The sequence below is a fragment of the Alligator sinensis genome, unplaced genomic scaffold (assembly GCF_000455745.1).
Source record: "Alligator sinensis unplaced genomic scaffold, ASM45574v1 scaffold1229_1, whole genome shotgun sequence".
NCBI lineage: Eukaryota > Metazoa > Chordata > Crocodylia > Alligatoridae > Alligator > Alligator sinensis.
Genome location: NW_005842843.1, coordinates 160,971 through 184,194, shown reverse-complemented (window position 1 = coordinate 184,194; position 23,224 = coordinate 160,971). Strand labels below are relative to the sequence as shown.

General features: G+C 41.9%; 1 protein-coding gene across 1 annotated transcript in view; it reads right to left on the bottom strand.

The window, feature by feature from the left end:
- The window catches only part of BOLL (boule homolog, RNA binding protein), an 85,321-nt gene that overhangs the window by 7,489 nt on the left and 54,608 nt on the right, over nucleotides 1-23,224 (bottom strand). The window contains exon 9 of the mRNA XM_006035467.2: nucleotides 22,793-22,891. Within this exon, the coding sequence (XP_006035529.1) occupies nucleotides 22,793-22,891 (99 nt within the window). The remainder of the gene's footprint in view (nucleotides 1-22,792; nucleotides 22,892-23,224) is intronic.

Genomic DNA, 23,224 nt, shown 5'->3' with positions numbered 1-23,224 from the left:
TCTCAGCATTTGAGGTAGAACTATGACCCGTCTGCTTGTATGAGGAGTAAATGGAAAGCACATAGATCTTGGTCTCTGTCTGAAAGGCTGTAAGTGAAATTTGGCAAGCGGTATTACATACATACACACTGACAAATGGCTAATTACCTCAGATGTACATCCTATCATCATCTGTTTTGTTTGTAGAATGTGTGTGGCTGACCTGGAACATATCACGTGGGAGACAAACCTGATGGTCAAATTATCATCTGGTAAGTAAACCCAGTGACAAACTTCAATCTGGAGTTAGAACTCCTATGAACTCTATAACAGAATATGGGACTATTTTCCATAGTTCAAAAGTAGTTGGGAGAACAGGGAAAGAATGTGATTTAAAGTAGTCAGTGTCTCCTGCTGGAACCTGCCTTTGATCAGCCACTCATCCAGGTACAGGTGAATGTGGAAACAGGGAATCCACATTCACTGGAATATGGGTCTCCGACTTCCTAGGGCAAGTTTCCTAACTGCTCAGCTGTTGGGGTAAGACATCAGAGAGTCTTGATTCTCCCTGTGCTCTGGTTTTGTTAGGTCAGAATTTCAAGACTTATGCTCAGGTCTGTATGTATGTGGATGTGTGAATGTGGATTCCCTGTTTCCTTAGATAAGCTATCACTACAAACAGGGACTTGACAAATACCCTTGGTGCCTTGAATCCAAAAAACAGAAACCTGCACTGGTAATGGTTGAGGTCCACTGGAAAACTCGGATGCTTCCTGTGCGAACAGGAGTGTGAAATGAGACATCCTGCAGGCTGAGAGTTGTAGGCTAAGAGGCTTGATCATGGCATGATGAAATAATTGAAACAAAGTGTTACCTGTCAGGTCCCAAAATGGCATTTTCTGAGTCTTCTGATTCCAGGACAGGAAACTCCCCTCTTTATTTGGAATAAGGGAATTTAAAGAAGTGCCCTCTGCTCTACCTCTATGAAGAGCTTCCTTTATGGCTCCAAGATGAAGCAGAAAAGCCATTTCTCATGAGAAGGGTTCCCAAAAAGCTATGGGAGAAGGGACTGGACAGGGACTAAAGAATGGAACTGGATTCAGTATTCATGGGTGAGGGTCAACAAGATCTCTCTCTCTCTCTGAAGTCAAGGCAGATCACACTTGGTAGAACATGGAGAGGATAGTTTTTAAAAGGCCCTACTCTACTGACTGGGTCTGGTGCAGCTCTTGACCATTTTTCTCAAATTGGCAGATACAATAAAGGAGAAGGGTGTGGTGCTGAAAAAGGGAGGTTGTTCTCTGGTGTATCTTGCATGTTTTCTGGTGCAGTATTCCATCAGTCTTTGGTGGGACAACATTACATGGATTGGCAGGTTCTGGTAAAAAGATCTGTGATACAGAAGGAGAGTAATTCCAAAAGAATGCAGTCCATCTGTATGTATAAGGTGTTCAAAGACCTAAGATCACAGTACGTACTTATGTAATATGTAGGCCTAAAGCAACAATAGTCTACAGAAGGTCACCATGGCAATTATAGGCCTTGATGAAGTGTCTAAGACAATTCATGATCTGCAAGGCCTTTTCCACCATTAATTGTTCTTTTTTAGGTTCCCAGGTTCCTCATTGCTATTATGACAGACCTTGGCAAGGAAGGATGTTTCCTTATCCCACGTGAGAAAACTGAATTTGGTCAGCAGTATCTGGCAGTTGGCCAATTACAACTGAAATGACACTAAGGAGTATGATTTCCTCCCAAAATGGATCAAGATATTGGCATCCTCTGGATTGCTCTTGGGTGACCTCAGATTTTCTTACACAGCCAAGATAACTGAGGGGGAAGGAAGAAGGAAGGATAATTTTGGCAGACAGAAGCTGGCAAGATGTCAAACACCATGCAAGGCATTTTGGAGATTACTGATACTTCAATCTGCAGAACATCAGTGACCCACCCAATTTATTTAATACTGCTTTATCTGGCAATGAAGAAAGGTGCTACTAGTGCTGCTCCCGTATGGTAGGAGAGGGACCTCTTCTTCTCCGATGGATTAGCTAACTCTTAAAGACTCTGAAGGAGAGTCTCAGTATTCCCAATAGGATGATGGTGGCATTCTATATGCTGTTGGGTGACTTGCAGATTCTTCATTGCACTAATGCTAGTTTTAGTGACCTAGCAGTGATTGGGGGTTGTTATTCCATTGTTTCCTGATAGCTCTCCTCACAGACCTCAGAGGCACTCCCTGGCACCCATGGCAGGACATGCCCCTAAAAGAGTGAGCTGAATTTCTCTATGGGTATGGCTGACTGATAAGCACTGGATTCTGTACTGGTGCCAGTGTATATGTTAGTACTGAAAATTATGCCAGTTTTGTCTGAGTCCCCTCTCTTTATGTTGGAACTGACATAGATAGGAAGTTTCTTCATACCAGGCACAGTATCTGGAGCGAATTACAGTCTGCATGTTTTCTCCAGTCGTTAAGGCTTGTAGGATTTATTCTGCAATATCTCCCAAAAGGACGTTGTAACTGGCCTTGTAGAAGAATGCTGAGCTCCTTTTAGTACTTAATTTCAATATCTGACGTTGAAACTAGGGTTGATTAAAGTCTCAGTGTTGATATCAAGGCTGATGTTGGTTCTAAGTCTGTTTCTGTGGGTCTCTGTGGCCTTATTTACTTGTTATATTTATATGCCACCTTTCCCAACAAAAGCTTAAAGTGGCTTACAAATTAACGATAGATTCACTTATAAAAGCAGGCAGAATATTACAAAAAAGAAATAAAACAAAAACTTCCAAATTATGTCCCAGTTTAGCCTTGCTTTCTGAACACCTGCCCAAGTAGGAAGGTCTTACAAGTTTTCCAGAAGCTGTTCTGGATCTGGCTCAGGTGGACTTCAAGGGTGAGGGAGTTTCAAGGATTAAGAATGACTACTGGGAATGACCTCCATGTGTTTTCAGCAAACAAACTTAGTGCACTGATGTTACTTGTAGGAGGCTGCTCTCAGCCATATCTTTGATGAGACATTAGACAATACAGGCTTTTTCTTTACAAGGATTAGGGATCATTTCCTCTGGGTCCAGTACGACTTTCATGGAATGCTTCAGAAGGTGAAGCTTCAACCTTACATCTCAGAAATTGTTTGCACTCGTAGTGAATGATATGCTTTTTGGAACATTAGCTTGGAATATGAGAATCTCCCAGTTAGACTGGGCACCTATCATGCCCATCTTTAGGGGGACATCACTATATGATGGCCAAGGCTTAGAGCCTACAGGTTTTGTGCCCACCTACATAAAGACCTTGTACTGGTGGTGGGCAAAGATGTACAGGGTAGATGAACACAGTGGTCTGTACAGAATCTGGCCTACCAAGTCTGGTCAAATAACTACTGGATCAGTCTAAAGCCAACAAAACCAAAGAACAAAAGTGGCTTTGTAAAATTCTCTGTACACTTTGGAAATGTTAAGACGTTTAATTTAATCTAAAACCTAATGGGTAGAGACCTACTAAATCAGCTACCTAAAGGAGCTGATGTGCAACACACTTTGATCTTGCTCTTTCGGCCATGTTCCCCCTCTCCCCCCAATTGGTGAAAGGGTCCTGTTGCTTTTTGCTGATCAGCCAGGAGGCAAAAAAAACAGTTTTATATATGCAGTGGTTTCTGCCTCCTGGTTGATCAACAACAAGTGGTGGGGCCATCAGGGCCCCTCCGCCAATCAGTGGCAGGGGGGGCGTGAGGAGAAAGAAGCAAAATTAAAGGGGCTGCTGCATAGCACACTTCTGCCACAATTAAATAGGCCCCTACAATGGGGTGGAAACAAGTTGCATTCCATCTTGCTGCCACAGATAATAAGAGGAAAATAAGGGAGGATCTTGAGAGTTCTGTTCCCTTTATGCCCTCACACAGGAATACAAGGAGGGTCAAGAAGCACATGAAACCCAGCATCCAGTAAAAAAAAATCTTGTCTTGCACAAGCACTTTAATGGAATTTACCGATGCATATTCAAGGAAGAAAGTTTGATTTATATGTTTTGATTAGCATCACAACTCTACAGAGATTCTCCAGGGAAGCTTTCAGTTTCCTAAGCCATTGTCTTTTCTGTTTCTGCAATCTCCTGCCTCATTCAACACACCTTCCAACAGTTGTAACAATTGATGCACTGGTCCTAAAGACAAGAGTGTCTTTCACTATACAACTTTGATTCATCCTAAGAGCTAGTTCATCCTGTGCAACGAATGAGGCAGGGATCCTGTAGAAAAATGAGTATGTAATCACATAACTAAAACTGTGCTATAATTCAGACAGAAAAGGGAACTGAACTGAATTGGCATAGGCAGCCTTAAGTTTTTTATTTATTAACTTTAACATGTTTGACCTTAATAACATCCCCTTAATGTTTGTGTAACTTTCTAAATTTTCAATACTGAAATTCTAACTGAAACAACAGAAATTCTAATGAAAGGCATTTATACTAATACTAACATGATTTATCAGCATAATTAGAACCTTTTCATACAACACACAGAGCTGAGACTGGACTGAGTAAATGCCAGCAGTAGCACGTCATCATAGATGTGGAAAGAGGTAGTTAGCCATGTTAGATTGAACAAAGGCAGAAGGCAGGGAAGGGCAGCACCTCATAAAACTAATGTCTTCAAAAAGGTGCACCCGTGTATAAGCAACCTACTTCATCATATCTAAAATGACTGTAGAGGGTGACACAATGGCTTTCACAGACACATGCTGAAAGCAGAGAGGGATGGCAAGACTCAGGAATCATGTTCTACTGTATATTCTGTTGTAACTATGGAAGGGAATATGTGTAATGTGAACATATCCTTTTGCTCATCCCTCCTAAGACTGAGCTCTTCTGTCTCAACCTATGATCTGCTCCTCATTCCAGTTTTATTTCCCTTACCCAGCCTGTCCCAGACTTCATTCCTAAACTTCTAATTCCAGTCCAATTTTTTTATTCTGTATACCCTAGTCTCTTGGCTCACCATTGTGTTTCAGACTGCCCCCACTCCTAGTCTAATCTCCTTTCTTAGCCATTCCATGTTTGCTCCCTCCTGGCTCTTTTTCTATTAACGTGGCTTCCGGTCTCCCTCAACCTACATTCTCTATCCTGACTGCTCCAGGTCCCAGTTTCATACAACAGCACCTCATCCAAATTCAGTGTCATGATGATTCTCCCCTCTCTCAAATCCTTAGCCCCATATTTTCTGAGCCAGTCCCAGTTTTTGCCCAACACATCAATGCCTCATCAAACCTCTCTCTCTTCCTGTACCACTGCCTTTCCCTTGGTCCCACTTGTTCTCCATCCCTCTCTACTTACTGTTTTTTTGTGACCCCCAGTCTCGATCTCTTCCCAATATCTACTAGCTCCAAGTCACCCAGTGCTTTTTTCCTTCCTAATATATAATTTATTTGTCCAGTTTATCTCAATCTTTTTCTTAAATGTCATCTATTCCTACCCTGCCAGACTCCATTCCCAACCTCTTCCTAGTGCCCCTCGCTTTACAGCTGGTTCTGGTCCCTTCTGTATTTGAATTGGGTAGCTTCCTCTTTCACAATACCTGGGCTAAGCAGGAATGTAAGAGAATTTGGCTACTAAAAATCAAAGAAGTCAATACTGACCATGTGCAAACTATGAGATTTAGATTACTTTGATTTTGGACAAATTAGGTCCAATTTTTATGGGGATGGCAAAAAGCACATCCCTGCCACAAAATCCAAATTTCAAGCAAAGTTTCAAAATACAGAGCCCAAAAATCAGACTGCCAGAATTTAACATGGGCAAAACAATGTATATTTTCTAACTTTATTCTTGAAAACAACTATTTTGACAAATAAAAAAAACAAAATCAGCCCTAGGCAGACAGCCAACACAAAAAATTTCAGATCAAATGTTTCTGATATGGCAAAATTATGACAATTGAAAACAAGGTCTTTTAATGGGAAGCCACGAGCAACCTTAATAATAAGTTTTACTAAATGCCCAACCAACACTATATTTATCATTTCTTGTTTGATTATTTCTTATATAGAACCTATTCCAAATCTATCTCAATAAAATCCTAATATTACCTTTTGAGTACTCTCTGTATTTTCCTGGAGCTTGTAAATACTGTAAAATTACTGTTTTAGATCAGGGCTAGAATAGGTAACAACTAATTTGACTTATTTTGTAATTTCCATTGTTCCTCATCCAATTTATCTGTAGAACTGTTACCATGTATATAATGGAGATCCTAAATTACTATAGATTGAAAGATTTGAAAATTTCATGAACTTTGTATCTTAAATGAAATGGCATTTTTTGAATGGAAAGCACCTATAATGGAAAGTAACTATAAATGCTTTGTATAAAGTGATTTTTTTAGTAGGAACAAAAATGCACTGGCTATTTTAGATGGGTTAAAAAAAAAAAAATCAACAGAACCCAAAATATACACCTTCAAAATCATATAAAATAAACTCTGAATTTCAGAATAAACAATACAGGAAACTCTACATACCAGTAAGTCCAATTGTCTGGTCTGAGCAAAGCAGTATACAGTATTGCAAAATGTTGTATGTGCGCATTTAAAATTATAATAACATTATATGAGAATGCAAGCTATTATCTGAAAGTCTAGAACTGAATGGTTATATGCTTTTACATACACAAAAACAAGTAGTAAGATGCACGTGCAACTTTTCCTTTGGCATTTTTTGATTTAGAGTGCTTATCAGTCATTCTATTTAGTGGGGTTTTTTTCCCTATAAAAATTCCCTGTCCCCCATCTTTAAGAAAAAAGAGGAGGCAGCTTCTTTAAGAAAATAAAAGAGATGGTTAAGCACTTACAAATGAATTAATAATTCTATGAAGATCAAAGTAATGTCCACTTGGGGGACAAAACAGGACAAAAAGAGAGACAAAAGTGTTACTAATAAAGGAAATAAAAGAAACATGATGTTTAATAGTTTTAACTACACAAAATAATCTGATCGCAAAAACCCTCTATTTAAATTTTTCAATCTGAAGATAAAGCTTAAAAAAAATATAAAATGTAATGTATTTACCCACATACCACACGCATCTTCCCCTCCAAAACTAGTCTTCTACAAATCAAGGTGCTTGTTTTCACTCAGGAAGCTGATTTCAATGCTGGAATGGAAGGAAAGAGCTGCTGGAATGGCCTCTAGGGGCTATTCTTTTCTCTTTTCTTTTCAGTCACAATTTAGTGGGGTACAGTCAGTATCAGAGCTACAGTTATAAGCCCCTCTCAGCCATTGCTGAATTGGCAGTAGCTTTTGTCCAAGTCAGCTTTTGGTCATGACTCTGGAAACTATTTTATTTTTTCCTTCATCCTTCTTTCTTAAAACAGGTTCATGTCTTATTGGGAGGTGTGTGGTATGCAAAAAAAATATGCTATATATCAAAATTCTGGAAAAAAGTGATCATATTTTTAGGGGAATAAAATTAAATGGGCACAGAACCGTGGGAAGCTGGGCTAGAAGGAAAGTACTGGCAGAGTGAAAATACATATATACTTTCTTCAGGACTAATGACATGGATGGCATAAAACTTGTTTTATAACAATGAGTACTACAGTTCAATTTAATAAGGAAAAAATATATAGCAAGTAACTAGAGAATCTTGCAGATTGGGCTGGTTATACTTTATTATGCTTTGTACCAAACTAGTTTGCAAAAAGCAAGCATTGCAATGAATCAACTGACCCTAAGTTTCACAACAGGCAGCTGCTAGCTGGTACGTTGAAAATGGATGTCGGCCACATGGGGAGGACTGGACAAGAAAATCAGTACAGCTGGATTAGAGCTGCCCAAAAGGCTTAATAATGAATGCTCCACAATGTCTGTCAATTAAAGAGAAAGAATATACAGATCAGAGAAACTCAAAGAAAAACAAAACTTAAATAAGAGCAGTCTGTAAGAATAATAATAATAATAGAGACAGAAAAGAAGGTACAGAAGAAAACAATATAGAAATAGGTACAATTTCACTGAATCACCATTTGTTAATATAAAAATACATCAATATGTATTCAATCAAGTTAAAAAAAAATATTTCTGTTTTACAAGTTCAGACAAGCTGGTTATAGGTAAGGAAAAAGAATCCAGAAGTTTTATTCACAAGTTTTGTGAGAGGCTTGTGTGACACAGAACAAGACACGGCTAAATGTTTTTGCACCTTTACACACCTAACTGGAATTTGTGGTGTTTACGCATAGCTTGTTCTATTTGTATGTGTGCAGCTACATTTACCATGTGCTTGTGGTCCCTACACCTTGTGGCTTTTCTGCACCTTGCATTTAATATACACATGCAGACACTGTGCCCAGGGGCAGTTAAATCCAGCTCAAACAGCATTGGAGTTCATCATGTCGCATTAATTGCATGTGTAGATACATCCACTGACAACTAAATTTTCCCACTAAGTTTAAAGAAAAGAAAGCTATTATCTATAACTGTTGTGAGTATCCTGCTAATGCAAATCTACACTCATGTGGAGTAGATCTACACTCTTTTTTTGAACTGGTTCCTTGATGATAACCCCACAGTCATATGAAAGCAATAATATATCATAATAGTAGTAACCAACCAAATTTCTGAGATGGAGAATAAATAAGGTGACTATATTGGGACAATGTGAAATCTGGGACACTTGTCCATAGCGCCCCACCCCTGCTTCTCAAATCAACAGTGCTACTGAAGGCAGAGATGGGAGCGGAGCAGTGTAATGCAGCTCTATTAGTACTATTCAGGAAGCTAAGGGAGTCAATGGTCTGTTAATGACCCATTGTTCTTTACTTTACAGGTGTTGACAATAATCTCTTTTTAATGGCCATTCCACTAACCTATTTTAGGGCACTTTGGGGGTGCAAACGGAAGCGACAATTTTTGCCTGATCTGGTGACAGATAGTAGTTTATAGCCATGACTATAGCCATGCACAAGTGCACTGCTGCGGACAACTTCAAAAATGGCTGATTGGGTGAAAATCTGACTCCTCATTGCATGAGGTATCAAATGAAAACATTTAAAAATGTAGCATCTTCTGTAACTTGTGTCTGCAGAGTTCCCAGCCTGTTGCTGTTTTCAGAATGGGAGAGGGGAAAGGGAGCAGAGGGAGTTCAGTACGGGGGTTTTTCAGCTCTCCCTGGAGGGTGGGGTGGGTATACTGGAGCCCTCCACGGAGGTGGGGGGGCTCCAAATCACCCACCCCACCCTTAAGCACCTGCTGGGAGCCCGAAGAATGAGCTCCCTCTGCTGCCTTTCTCCACTCCCATTCTGAAAACAACTAGCACTGGCAGAGAGCCCTAGCCGTCACTATGGGAACCTGGATGCAGGATCCCAGCCCACAGCTATATTCCCTTCCCTGCTGGAACCAGCAGTGAACTTCTGTTTGGTCTGGATAACACTGTAACTCAGAACGCTTTGCAGAAAATGTTTTCAGCTGTAGCTGCACTTGTCTACACCCTTGCTGTTTTCTAGGACTTCCTATTTCACAGCTCACGAGACACTGCCTACTCGCCCTGCACCCAGGATACTTGTTTTAATTTTTACTGGCCAGCTGGAACCGGCCTCCGAAATCTGGGATTGTCTTGGCCAAACTAGGATGTATGGTCCCCCTAAGTATAAATGAGTAAAATACTGTAATGAATGTGTAAAGAACAGAAAGTGAGAATGGGCAAGTGTGATTCTGCTCTGATCCTTCTCCCATTCACTGATAAAGTAGATCTAATCTCACTTATACTGTGAGCTGACATCCTGCATCTAGCTATGATCTTCTACAAAGGTCTTACACTGAACAGCTGGCATTAAAGCAACTCGGGTATCACTAGACAGTTTAATGAAGAATGAAGCAAACTACTCTCGCATCTTCAGAAAGTATCATTCATCCCTTTGGGATGTTCAGGTATACACAGGAGCAGGCATGTGCAGCAAACATCAGCTATGTATTGGGAAAGAAAACAGGAAAGAAGAGTTGTTGGCTTAGTTGGAATTCTATGGATACTTATGTAAAGCTTGGTCTGCCCTATCTGTTACCCTTCTTGGTGAGGTGATAGCATTGGCGACGTGTAAGGGGTGCACGTGCACCCCCTGCAAAAAGCACCGTAGACGCTGCCGGCGGCTTCTGCCGGTGGTTGCCAATCTTCTCCCCCTCCCCCACCACTGCCAATACTGCCGGTGGTGTCTATGGGCAGTCCCTGATTGCCACCGCCAGTGTTCGTGGGTGGTCATTAACCACCAGATGGTGCTCACCCCCCCCACAACACTGCTGTGGCCACCTGTGGGAACTTGCCGCTCGCCACTGGGGTAACGCAGCGTTCATGGGTGATAGCTATCAAGATGGTCTTCTTCATATGGACATTCCCCTTTTGGAAAAAGAAATCTGGGACCTTGGAACAGGTGGCAACCTGATCTACAGTTGTATCAGATCTTTGGTGAAGTATTAACTTAGTGATAGATGTAAGCAATGACTACTCTTGATTGGTAATGAATTACCCACATATGAAATCTCCCAAGTCATTGCTGGTTTTCAGAAAGTTCAAGGATGTAAGGGGTACCCAATAAAGGTTGCATATATCCCATAGTTTGAATGTCAATTTTAGTTATTTCCTGATAGTGGAATGGATGGAAAAGAAAAGCTGAAAGAACTAGGGTTGAAAGAATTATGTGGAAAGGCTGAAAGAACTGGGGTTATTTAATCTGGAGAAGAAAAGATTGACAGAGGATTTCATAACTGTCTTCAACTAGTGGAAGGGTAATTATAAAACTGATGGATTTCTCTGTGGCTGTAGGGCATAGGGCTAGGTGTAACTGCCTCAAACTTCAGCAAAAGAAATGTAAATAGGAGACTAGGAAGAACTTTCTAACTATGATGGTGGTTGACCATTGGAACAGGCTACCTAGACAAGTTGTAGAATCTCCATCCCTAGAAATTTTCAAGAGAAATTTAGACAGACACTTGGCTGGGATTTTTTAGTCAGTTATGATTCTGCCTTAAGCAGGGGGCTGGACTAGATGACCTCATAAGGTCCCTTCCAACTCTATTTTCCTATGATCCTGTGTGATGTGGAAATATATGCTTGCTAAACAGATAATCATTCCATCACTTCAAGACTAATTTGTAAGTCATACATTACCATCATGCAGTAGCATACATACTGGTTCAGTCTGCTAAGGTCTAGGACAGTATCAAATCTTCCTTAAGGGAAATACTTAAGGGAATAAAGTGCCTCATCAATCCTAATGGTAAATAAGTCATGATACCGGAGAACTGTGGCTCCTGCAGTATTATGGTTATGACTATGGTTTGAGTTGTGGACTGATTGGTTATAGAGCTGTGTTGACTACCACTTACCATTCCATAATGGAATTGATCAGTTCTTTCTTGCAGTGTTCCGAGAAGCTGAAAAAGTCAGGGAGTGGTCCCACCCCACGTGAGGAAACTACTTCATAGGACAGTATGAGGCCATGGGAGGTCACTGGAGTAGGCAATTCTGCCAAAGAGGCCCTGTTGTTGGGGACCCTGCTCTTCTGGTTCTTACTGGTGGATCTGTTCTTTCTTGGACCATAAGAAAGATAAACATAAAGCAACACCAGCATAAGGTATAAACATGCTCAAAGCCACTAGTGGGACTTGGTAGTACCTCTCCACTCTCTTCAAGCTTGCAAAAAGCAAGACTTGAGCATACCATAAATTCTTCACAAGGTCAAAGTAATTTTTGTGGGCATAGAGAAACAAAGCTTTAAAAGAGGCTTGCATATTCTCTTGGCCCATCACTGTCTTAATGTTAAAAGTATCCAATGTCTTCAACAACAGTTCCTGAAATGCTTGAAAATTTTGACCAACCCTTGTCAGGATTGGGGTGATGGGGTACAATGAGAATGGAGAATCTTGTGCACTCTGCACCTCTTTAGGAGGAGACTCCTTGAATATCAGTAAAGAGACTGGTTATCAATACTGACAATTTCATAGATTTCATAGACATTGGGGCTGGAAGGGACCTCGGAAGATCAGAGTCCAGCACCCTGACCCGGGGCAGGAAGTCAGCTAGGGTCACAGGATCCCAGCAAGATAAACATCCAAATTTCTCTTGAAGGTGTTCAAAGTAGGTGCTTGAACCACCTCCAATGGCAGGCTATTCCAGATCTTGGGGGCTCGGACAGTAAAGAAATTCTTCCTTATGTCCAGCTTGAAACAGTCTTGCAGAACTTTATAACTGTTTGACTTTGTCATCCCTTGGGGGACTCTGGTGAACAATCGTTCCCCCAGATACTGGTGAACACCCCGATAAACTTATAGGTGGCCATCAGAGTGCCCTTGAGCCTGCACTTTTCCAGGCTGAACAGTCCCATAGCTTTCAGCCTGTCCTTGTAAGGTCTGTTTTCCTGACCCCTGATCATGCGCATGGCTCTTCTCTGGACTCTCTCAAGCTTCTCCACATCCTTTTTGAATTGTGGAGCCCCAAAACCGGATGCAGTACTCTAGCTGCAGCCTGACCAAGGCCGAGTACAACGGGAGAATGATGTCATGGGATTTGCTTGAGAAGCATCTCATCCATAGTGCTAGCCAGTGTAGTACTGCTGAGCTTATAAGCATGCTGCAGGTTTTTCCTCCCAAGGTGGAGAACCTTGCATTTTTCGGTGTTAAACACCATCAGGTTCTCATCCGCCCACTTCCTGAGCCTGTCAAGGTCAGCCTGGATCGCTCTCCTGTCCTCAGGTGTGGATGCTTTACCCCAAAGTTTGGTGTCATCAGCAAACTTGGTCAGTCCACTTCTGACGCCAATGTCCACATCATTAATGAATATGTTGAATAATAAAGGCCCAGGGACAGAGCCTTGAGGGACCCTGCTGGTCATAGCACGCCACGACGATTGACTTCCGTCAACCACCACCCTCTGTGTCTGACCATGGAGCCAATTCCCCAGCCGGCGGATCATGGTGAAGCCAAGGTCTCAGCTGGCCAGTTTTGCTAATAGGTCATCATGGGATACCAGATGGAAGGCTTTTTTTAAAGTCAAGATATATGACTTCAATCTCTTCCCACTTGTCCAGGTGATAGGTCTCCTGGTCGTAAAAGGAAATAAGATTGGTCAAGCAAGACCTACCTGCGACAAACCTGCGCTGGCTATCCCTCATGATTTTCCCATCGGCCAGTCTGTTGAGAATGGTCTCTTTGATCATCTTTTCTAGGATCTTCCCCGGGAAAGAGGTCAGGCTGATGGGCCTGTAGTTTGCCGGATCCACTTTCCTCCCTTTCTTGAAGATAGGCACCACATTGGCCTTCTTCCAATCTTAACACACTTCACCAGAGCGCCAGGAGTTCTCGAAGATCCATGCCAGGGGCTGAGCTATGATGCTAGCCAGCTCCTTGAGTACCCTGGGGTGCAGATTGTTAGGGCCGGCTGACTTGAACGTGTCCAGCCTCTCAAGGTATTCCTTCACAAGGTCAGCATTGATGGGGGGGTAAGGAATCTCCCTCACCCGGGCCTCTCTGTCCCGTAATGGGCAGGGGCGTCCCGTGGGACTGATGAAAGACTGACGCAAAGTACTCATTTAGTAGTTTGGCTTTTTCCTGGGAGTCGGTTGTCAGTTGTCCCATCTGGTTTAGCAGGGGTCCAATGTTGCCCTTGCTTTTCCTCCAGCTCCCCACATATCTAAAAAAGGACTTTTTATTATCCTTGATACTTGTAGCTAGTTGGAGCTCAGTCACAGCCTTGGCTTTCCTGGTTCGCTCCCTGCAGGTCGGACCAGTGCTAAATATTCCTCCTTGGAGGTGGATCCTGTCCTCCATCCTTTTTAGGTCTTTCTTTTTAGCTGCAGGAGGTTCACTAGTTCCCTGGAGAGCCAAGGGGGCTGCTGTGCCCTTTTGCTGCCTTTCCTTCGAGACGGAATAGCATTAGCTTGTGCATGGAGGATCGCTCCCTTGAGGAGCCACTCTTCCTGAACTCCCCTCCCCTTGGGTAGATATCACATCTACCCAAAGAACCTTGTCTGCCTGTGTCCTTAAGACCAATGCAGCCACAGCCAACAACCCTAAAGACACTTGTTCCAGTACTTGTGAAAAGGTAGCTTTGAAGAATGGATATTACTATAGTGGCAGGGTGTATTGCCATTGGTCAGACTGTGGGTGATCCACCTACTGCCAATCCTCCACTGGACTATGATATAAGTTGCCTTTGGAACAGGGGCACTCAACCCTGGTCTATGGGCCAGATCCAACTTGCGAAGCCACGTTATCTGACCTGTGGATTCTCTATGGGTTTGAAAATGTAGTTACCACTGCTTCTACACCACCTACTGCCATTACCCTGCTGCCTGATTTCTGGATGTAGGGGGATCCCCACAGGCCAGAGCATGGATCTACACACTGGATTCACTACACACAGACAATGGGGGCAGTGCATGGCCAAGTGAGGCCAATTGGGGCGGTACAGAGCTGGGGTGGGGGGCAATCAAGGTGGTACAGGGCTGAGTTGGTTGGCATGGAGTGGCACACAGCCTAATCCTGACACACGGGGCCCAATCTAGCCTGTGGACTAGCTCTTCTTGGGACCCAGAGGCCTTCAGGCTTGGGTTTGACCTTTGTGCTTAACTCAAGCTGCATGCTTAGCTTGAATTGTGGTCAAGACCTGCAACCAGTGAAAGGAACAGATGGAAAAATAATGGCCCTGACTTAAAACAAATCAGGAAGTTGGCTAACTAAATTGACTAGCTATAACCTGGGCAAAAGAGGAACAGTCAGAGCAAACTCTACCCCCAGCTAAGAATGAAAAGATTACCTCAGAATAGAAAATTCAATTTAAAGGTAACCATATTTGGCAAACAGAAGCAAGATTATTGATATGCATCAGAAGGAAGGCTTAAGTTAATTTTATGTATTAAAAATGCAAGCTATATGGTCTATAAAAAGAGAAGTGAACATACCCTTCGGAACACTCCTGAAGAAAGCCTGGAGATACTGTCACCGATCCAAGATCCTGTTTCAACATAAGACGTAGGAACCAGGAGCCCCAGACAACACTTCATGGCCTAATCAACCAATGAAGCTGCGTTTGTAACATTACGGGTGGTGAGTATCTGCTTTGACTAGCTACAAACCTCAATTTTTTAACTACTACTTCACTTCAATTTTAATTAGAATTGTATCTGTTAGGATTCGATAAACTTGCTTTTAGTTTAGAACAACCATGTCTTAGTCTCTTTGCCTGGTATAAGACCCAATATAGCATTATAGGGATACAACACCCCATGCCAGTTATCCAGCTTGCGGGACCAAAATATTGAGCACTACTGCTTTGGAATACTCTCTAGGTTAGAATTTCTGTCCTTCAAAAGAGAGATTTTTGTTGGAAGCGGAGAAAGAGTGGCCCACTGATGGAGACAAATATTCCCTGGGAATGGTAGAACCATATATATTGCAGCTTCTGATGATGCTATTCATACTGAGGCCAGCACTAGCATCAGGAAAATGGGTAAACTGGATCTTCAAAAGACGTATTTTGGTACTGGGGAGGATTCATGCCAGATTCAGTATGAATCACAGTTTTCCTATCAATGCTCGCTGTGGTGCAGAAGCTTCCCAAGGCCTTTTTCACTGTTGGAACCTTTCCTCCCTTTTCCAGAAGGGTTTGGAGAAATTGTCTTTACTCTTTTGGGGCTTCTTCACAAGAGGCAAGATGCCATTTCTGAGCTCTGTTTGTAGTCAGTATGGCAGAATAATTCCACAGTGCCCAGCATGCAAAGTGGTCTGCCTGTCCTGGGATCACAATGAGTGCAAATGCTCTCTGTGCTAGAGATGCAGTGTTAAACAATATGTGACCTCCTCAGAGAAACCCTCTTCTCAAGCTCTGCTTAGTGAGTAGATACATCTGAATCATTACCATGCGGTTTGAAAGCTACAACAGGGCCCCCAAAGAAGACAGTAAATTTACTATCACTATGTCCACTGTTTTTTCCTAAGTACATTTTAGAGAACAGGAATCCATGAAAAACAGTTGAATGTTCTATTCCAGAGCACAGACTTCAAGAACAGGTTAAAAGGAAGACTAACAGACCCAGTAATATTCAATTAGTCTTTGGTAAGGATATAGAATTTTAGACATATTAACTGAAAAATCTAAAAACTCACACTCCTCTCAGCAACTGACATTGAATTATTCTTTCCCTGCAGCTAACTGGAAAGTAGAGGGAGTAGTACCTAAAGCCTCAAGAAAAAAAACAAACTTCTAACAGGGGAACATCCTGCACATTTCAGAAAACTACCACAGACCTTTGAAAAAATGTTTAAGAGATATTGCATTGTTTTTTGAACATTGCAACCTCATGGTTCATACTTGTAGGACTCACAAAACATCCTTAATCACAGACATACAGTATCTTTCTCTCTGATCTCACAGGCCTTGAGGGCCTATAACCACTTTTAGTTAAAGTGTTGCATCTCTTCTTATTTTGTGCAATCTTCTTCCACCTTGTTACATCTTTGCCTATCCCTTCTTGATCAGTTTTTGTTTCCTTCCCAGACATACAATATATGTCATACAACTATTCAGTGCTAAATTTTCAGATGAAAAGGAAGACAGATGTTCTTTCAACCTGTCAACAAAATACCTTTTGGCCCAATGCTTTGGGCTTAGAGCCAAAAAATGATGAATTCTGCTTTCCCCTCCTGGAGTGAAAAGTGTTAACAATTCTATATATTTCACAACTGTTACTACTGAACGAGACCCCAGATCTCTACTTTAGAACCATCAAGTATTATTCTCCATTTTACAGATAAGACAACTGGAGATCTGAGATGACATACAAGATCACTTCTGGTAGTTTGAAATACAGCTTGATTTTCAGGAGTGCAGACGTAAGTCTCATCCCCTCAAACCATATTAACTTTGAGAATGAATGTCAAACCTATATTGTCAGGCTATAGTATCTGAAAAATAGGACTACTCTTGCATACTCATCTTCTTCAAGCACTTTAAGACCCCAGATGACTTGCATTTAATGTTCTTTATAATAAATACTTAGACAGATGTGGGAGGGGTCAAATAAGTTACCCACAATGAAACTTCTTTTTCTTCGGAGGAGGGGGGTGTTAGGATCATTAGAGAATTACTTATAACAATTACATTAAAACTATAATATTGAAGTTGCAGTCAACTCTGAAAAGTTGAGAAATACCAAAATTAAGGTTACCCTTATAACTCATTTACAGTTTCAATGTATATCATTGTATCTACATACTCATACATCAAGAACAAAACAAAAGGGAATATTTTGTTATCTTCACCTCAAATTGCAGAATTTATTCTCTCATAAAGAGTTCAATAGTTACCATTCCTTTGCCTCCTCTATATAACTGTAATATGCTCAATGTTGTTGAAAGTTACAAGAAAGTCCTATGATTCAGAACACTGCCTATACCAAGAGGAGATAAAATACAGGCTGTGAGCTAGATCTGGTTCGCAAAGGGATTCAATCCAGCCTGTGGTGGGTCTCTTAGCCCTGCCCAGCCCAGGCATGGGGGACAGTCTGGGCCGTGGCAGGGGCAGCACAGTGGCTGGACTCATTTTCAGGCAGTCCCTGCACCAGACCCAGTCCCCTGCCAGGCCCCCAGCCTGTCCAACCTGCACCCACAGCCAGAAGCACTGGACAGAGCCGAGAGGTAAGGTCTCCATGGAGACTGACCCAGGACCTGCGCAGACAGGGCACATGCCTGGGTGGATGGGATGGGACCATGAGCAGGCAGGGAGTGGTCTCCAGAAGCAGGACGGGCAGGTGGGGCTGGGATTGTGATCTGGGGGTGGGGACAACATAGGGCTAGGGCCCAGGGCAGAACTGTTGCCTGCAGGTCCCTGCAATGGGTTTTGGTTCCGCAGCCAGGGGCATGTGGGCAGCAGAAGGCAGCTCTGCTCCGGGCCCTTCCTCACACTGTTACTACCCAGCGATCCTGATCCTGGCCCTGCAGCACCACTCCCCGCCTGCCCCATCCTATCTGCCCAACTAAGCATGGGGCAGAGCCACTTACGAAGTTTTTTTGAGCAGCTGGGTGGGTGGGGAGTGCTAATGATCTGGCCTGTGACAGCTCACCAAAACTCCTCAAGTGGCCCTCCCCAAATCATTGCCCACCCCTGGCCTACACTACCAGTGAAGCAGACAAAATAAGAACCTAATTCTCAAAACGAACTCTCAGTCCACTTTTAAGATCTCAGTTACTTATAAACCCCTGAATTACCTGGGTGCTAGTTAGTTCTGCATTACCTTTCATTCTATGCCACAGACTTTCAGCTGCAAAGCTCTTTCTATACGTTCCTACTGTAGTTCTACAAGAGGCAAGAAACAGTCTATTTTCAAAGAAGGTTTTGGCTTAGAATTTTCTCCATTTTACCATCCATCACATCTAATTTTGTTCTTTTTAACTCCTATATCATATATCCATGTTCCATAATGACTGATGCAATATAAGAACACACATATAGTGTAAGTTTATAAAATACACTGGATGGTAAACTCATAACATACTCTCACTCAAAATCTGAATATTATAGGTAGGTAAAGTAAATACAGAAAAACCTTCCAGACCTGCTGGGTCAAAAAATAAAATCAGATCAAAGTTGTAAATACAAGCTCAATTTTATAAACTAAATGAACTAGAGATTTATGTAGCTTATTAGGAATACTAGAAACTTCTGAATCCAACAGTGAGCTGAACTGACTATAGGTTCAATCCTGGGATCCTAATTAGCACAAAAGACGTGAGACATGGAAAGTATTAAGAAAAAAATAACAAAAGTAATGAGGAAGCAGAGAGAAAATGACTCAAAATGAAGGATTAAGAAAGTTATATTTGAATAGCTCTGCCCTCACAGTCAGTACAGGCTTACTGACTGTAAGAAAAAAAGGAATTGCTCATATTCACTGTCAAAATGGCATCTTCTATGCAACCCCCCCCTAAAAATCCTTGCCCCTTTCCCCCAAAACAATCAAACAAAAATCCACATAACAAAACTAGAGAAAAATTACATTTAGTGTAGACAATATTTCTATAAAAGCAGGGAAAAACTGAATTAAAAAATAAGTTACTGCTTACAAGATGAAAAATTAACAATGACATATTAGCCATACTAAAAATCTCTCTCACCGTCAGTGTAAGAAGGGAAAAATCCTCCCACAACAACTGATGTTTGAGGACACAGACATCTGTTACTCTAAACAGAGATATGCGATTACACCTGGTGGCATCTATCTCATCTAGAAATTAACCTAACAGCTGAGCTTTATTAAATACTAACAATTTTTTCAAAGAAACAAATGAATGTAATGTTAGAATGATTTGTGTTCATTGGATAAAGTAAAAATATGCATATTTCCTATGTTATGAAAATCACAGAAATCAGTACGTTTAGTTCTGCATGCTAGTAGAAAGTAGGAGGTGAAATACATTATCATCATCATGCTACTTAATGGTCTTAGGGCAGTGATAATTTTGCAGAACCTAATAAAGAAATATAAACACCTAAGTTTACTTTACCCATCTGAATTACATTCAGGAAGATGACTTTGTATGAAAGTATAAAAAAAATAAAAGGTGAGGTAGAGATGGAATAGATATTTCTTGATTACATGAGAGGGGCAAGGATTTCTTAGGGTGGTATATTTTATTGGACCAGCTACATAGTTGGTCCATTAAAAGTTATCACTGTAAGAAATCTCGCATAATTCCTGGACCATCATGGCTACAAAAATCACTCTTATGCCAACTGATTATATGATTCACTTTTCACAGATTCACACTAAGCATTTATTGCCTTCTTTTATTCTAGCTCTCCCAATTTTAATTCAACACAACATTTAATACTCTAGCCCCCTCTGCTGAATATATATTGTGTGTATAGTTTACATAGAGATTTTTTTCCCCGGGATATTTTCTCTTTGAAAGAAGTCAAGAACAACGAAGAAACAAATACAGAACAATAAAAGAAAACACCTTAAAGTAAAAGTCACTGGATAAAATACAGGAACTTTTCTCACAGCAGAACCTAAACACAGAACTCATGCCAGGACTTTTCAGGTGAGTACACTAACCAAGTGACAGTTACCCTCTTCTGCTCTTTCTCTGTAACCCTGTGAATCTTGAATTCCTTGCTGCAGAGCAGTACAGCTTCAAGAGGGCATCTCCACCTAGCCTAGCCAACAGCCTATTTGTCAGGGCACTGTCCTAGGAGGTAGAAGTTGTGGGTTTGAATATCCTGAGGTCGACTCTGGAGTCCAATTTGCTGAGTGAGTGCTTTAATTACTATATATTATATAAAAGGTGGGCATTACCACCATTTATGCTGCTACATTTTAAAAGAAAGTGACCATAATTGCATTTTGTGAAGGTCCTGGTCCTGTTGGTATGTTACGCCTCCTTTGGGGAATGTCTAGCAAATTGGGTCCCTTGGAAGACTTAGCAATCCTCTACTTATGGTCTGGATCCTGATCAGGCTTAGCTGACAGATGCATACCAAGCTGTTCAGACTGCAACAGTTCTAGGTATGTACAGAAGCTGAACTTCAAATAGCCTAGGGAACTTTCAAGTCAAACAGGCAGTTGTCTACTGTGTTTAGGGGCCTCCAGAATTAAGCAGCATATGAGAGGGGCCTTCTGGATTTCAATGTTGTTCTTAGGTGCTTCAGTTGACCTATATCCTGTATTAGGTACCCAAATCCTTTACTGTCCCAGATTCTTTCATCGTCTTCTGAAGTAACTTCCAAGTGGATAACTGACACACAATTTCCCTACCAGACAAATTACTTCCCAACCCTAGAGCATTAGCAGTTGATGCTTAACAGCATAAAGGTTTATATGCTATCTAACTTGCTTCTAAAACTATATGAAAAACTGTAACTCATTATCCATACCATGTATAATCCTTTTAAATATATTACTGAATACTTGGTTTCAATTATGTTATTCCTTTTTCCACAAGACCTCCATATGGGGTAGGCAAAAGATGGGGGAAAAAGGGAGCGAGACAGACAGGGACCAGGTTTCTCTGAACTCTATCTTTAATCTATGACCTTGCATCTGTGGTCAATACCACCTCTTGACTTTGCAAATTAGACAGAGTTCTGCTGGGTTTGTGTCTGTCTTTTACTCCCAGGCATACATTCAGGGTGAAAGCTTTCGATCTATTTTAGTAAAAATCTTTGAAGCATGTTCCTCTTCTCTGTCTAGAAATCAAAAAAGGGCTTTCTGTGCATTGGTCAGTTTACCCTATACCACTCTCTTCACTTCAGAGATTAGGCAAGGGTACAGATTTCCTTCCCCTTTTCCACAGGCAGATTAGGGCTTCTTGAATCCTTTAGGCTGTGAGAGCTGCTCTTGGGCAATGGATGAGCCCTAACACTCCCTAGTCATGTTTTTGGGTTGGCAACAATTTTGTGAATTACATATGTACACTGGGTCTGTGTCTATAGAGCAGGGGTGAGCAATTATTTAGGTTGGAGGGCCACTTAGGGAGTTTTCGTGAGCCATCACAGGTTGGGTCAGTACCTTCCATCCCTCCAGCAGCTCACCAAAACTCCCTAAATGGCTCTACCCCACACTCAGCTGGGCACATGGAATGGGGCCACAGGTGGGCAGGGAGTGGCAACCAAGAGCAGGACAGGTGGGTGGGGCTGGGATTGCTGGGCAATGGCAGTGTGGGGCCAAGGCAAAGCCGCAATCCACACCTCACCCCTGCCTGTTGAACCAGTGCTCACCACAGGGACATGCAGGTAGCAGATCGTGGCTCTGCCCCAGGCTCCATCCCCATGCTGTCACTGCTCCGTGATCCCAATCCTGATCCTGATCCCATCCCCATCCAGCTCCTGGGCACTGCTTCCTGACCACCCACCGACTCATCCCAGCCACCTGGCCACACACCATGCCTGCATGGGTCCTGGGCCAGTCTCCATGGAAACCCCATCTGCCTACTCCATCTGGCACCCCTGGTGGTGGGAGCAGGGCAGACAGGCCAGGGTGCCCAGGCAGCAGGGTTGGGGCTGGGGCTGGCAGTGCAGCCGGAAGGAGCTGCTGCTGTGGAGGCTGCCTGGAAGTAAATCTAGCTATGACAACGTCCAGCCCCGCTGTGTGCCCGGGAGTGGTGGGACTGGCCACATGTATCACGGCCTGGGCTACCCCACAGTGCCTGGGCTGGGTGGGGCCTAGGGACCTGCCATGGGCCAAAAAAGTCCTTGGTGGGCCAAATCTGACTCGCAGGCCGTATTTTGCCCACTCTCATATAGAACCTGCTCAGCCAGTGTGTAGCCTACTGAGTATACATGGTATATGCACATATGCTTATGCATCCACACTTCATGAGTAATAAAGGGTAAAAACTGCAAGTTACAAGCACCAAAAATGCCACTTATACAGCTGGAAAACTGCCATTTGGGTGCACAGAGGGTAAAATAATTCTACCCCTTTGTCTTCTGATACAGTAGCTAATGTTACTGAAATGCTGGATATTTTTATTGGCAGTTCATATTACCACTATATTCTTGTTTTTCTTCAGAAATCTTCTATCCAGTCTATGTACTGTTAGCCTTTATAAATTTAATTTCAGTTCTTTATTTGATACCTTAATTGCCAATAGTATTTGATAGATCATCTGAACAGAGAAGCTTCAGGATGGGTATCTCCCCAACATCTCCTGTGTTAAAAATTGATTCAGAGAAATAGCTTAATTTTTGGCAACATTCTTGTACTCATTAATTACTGCCTAACATAATAAAAGGCTAACAGTAAAGAAATGACAAAACCAAAGAGCTTACTTTTACAGGCTCAGGCTGCATCACAGCTGCTGGCATAGCTATGGCACTTTGGGCATAAACTTGATGATATGTTGCTTGAATTCCATGATCAGAATAGGGCTAGTATAAAAACAAAGGTTTCAAATTATTTTAAGAAATATTATAAAAACAAATTCTGTATTTGTATGTTTTTGTAAATTCACAGCAATGAATTCAAATTCCTTAGAACTGTGGACTAAGTTAACTCAAACAACTCCAGATATTTATAACTTTTTTCCCCATGCAGAACATATTTGATTTAATAGGGGATGCTTTTTAATCAAGACTGAACCACATTTTTCTCTAGTATTTTATCATGATAAAATGTATACTTTTCATAGATTCATAGATGTTAGGGTCGGAAGGGACCTCAATAGATCATCGAGTCCGACCCCCTGCATAGGCAGGAAAGAG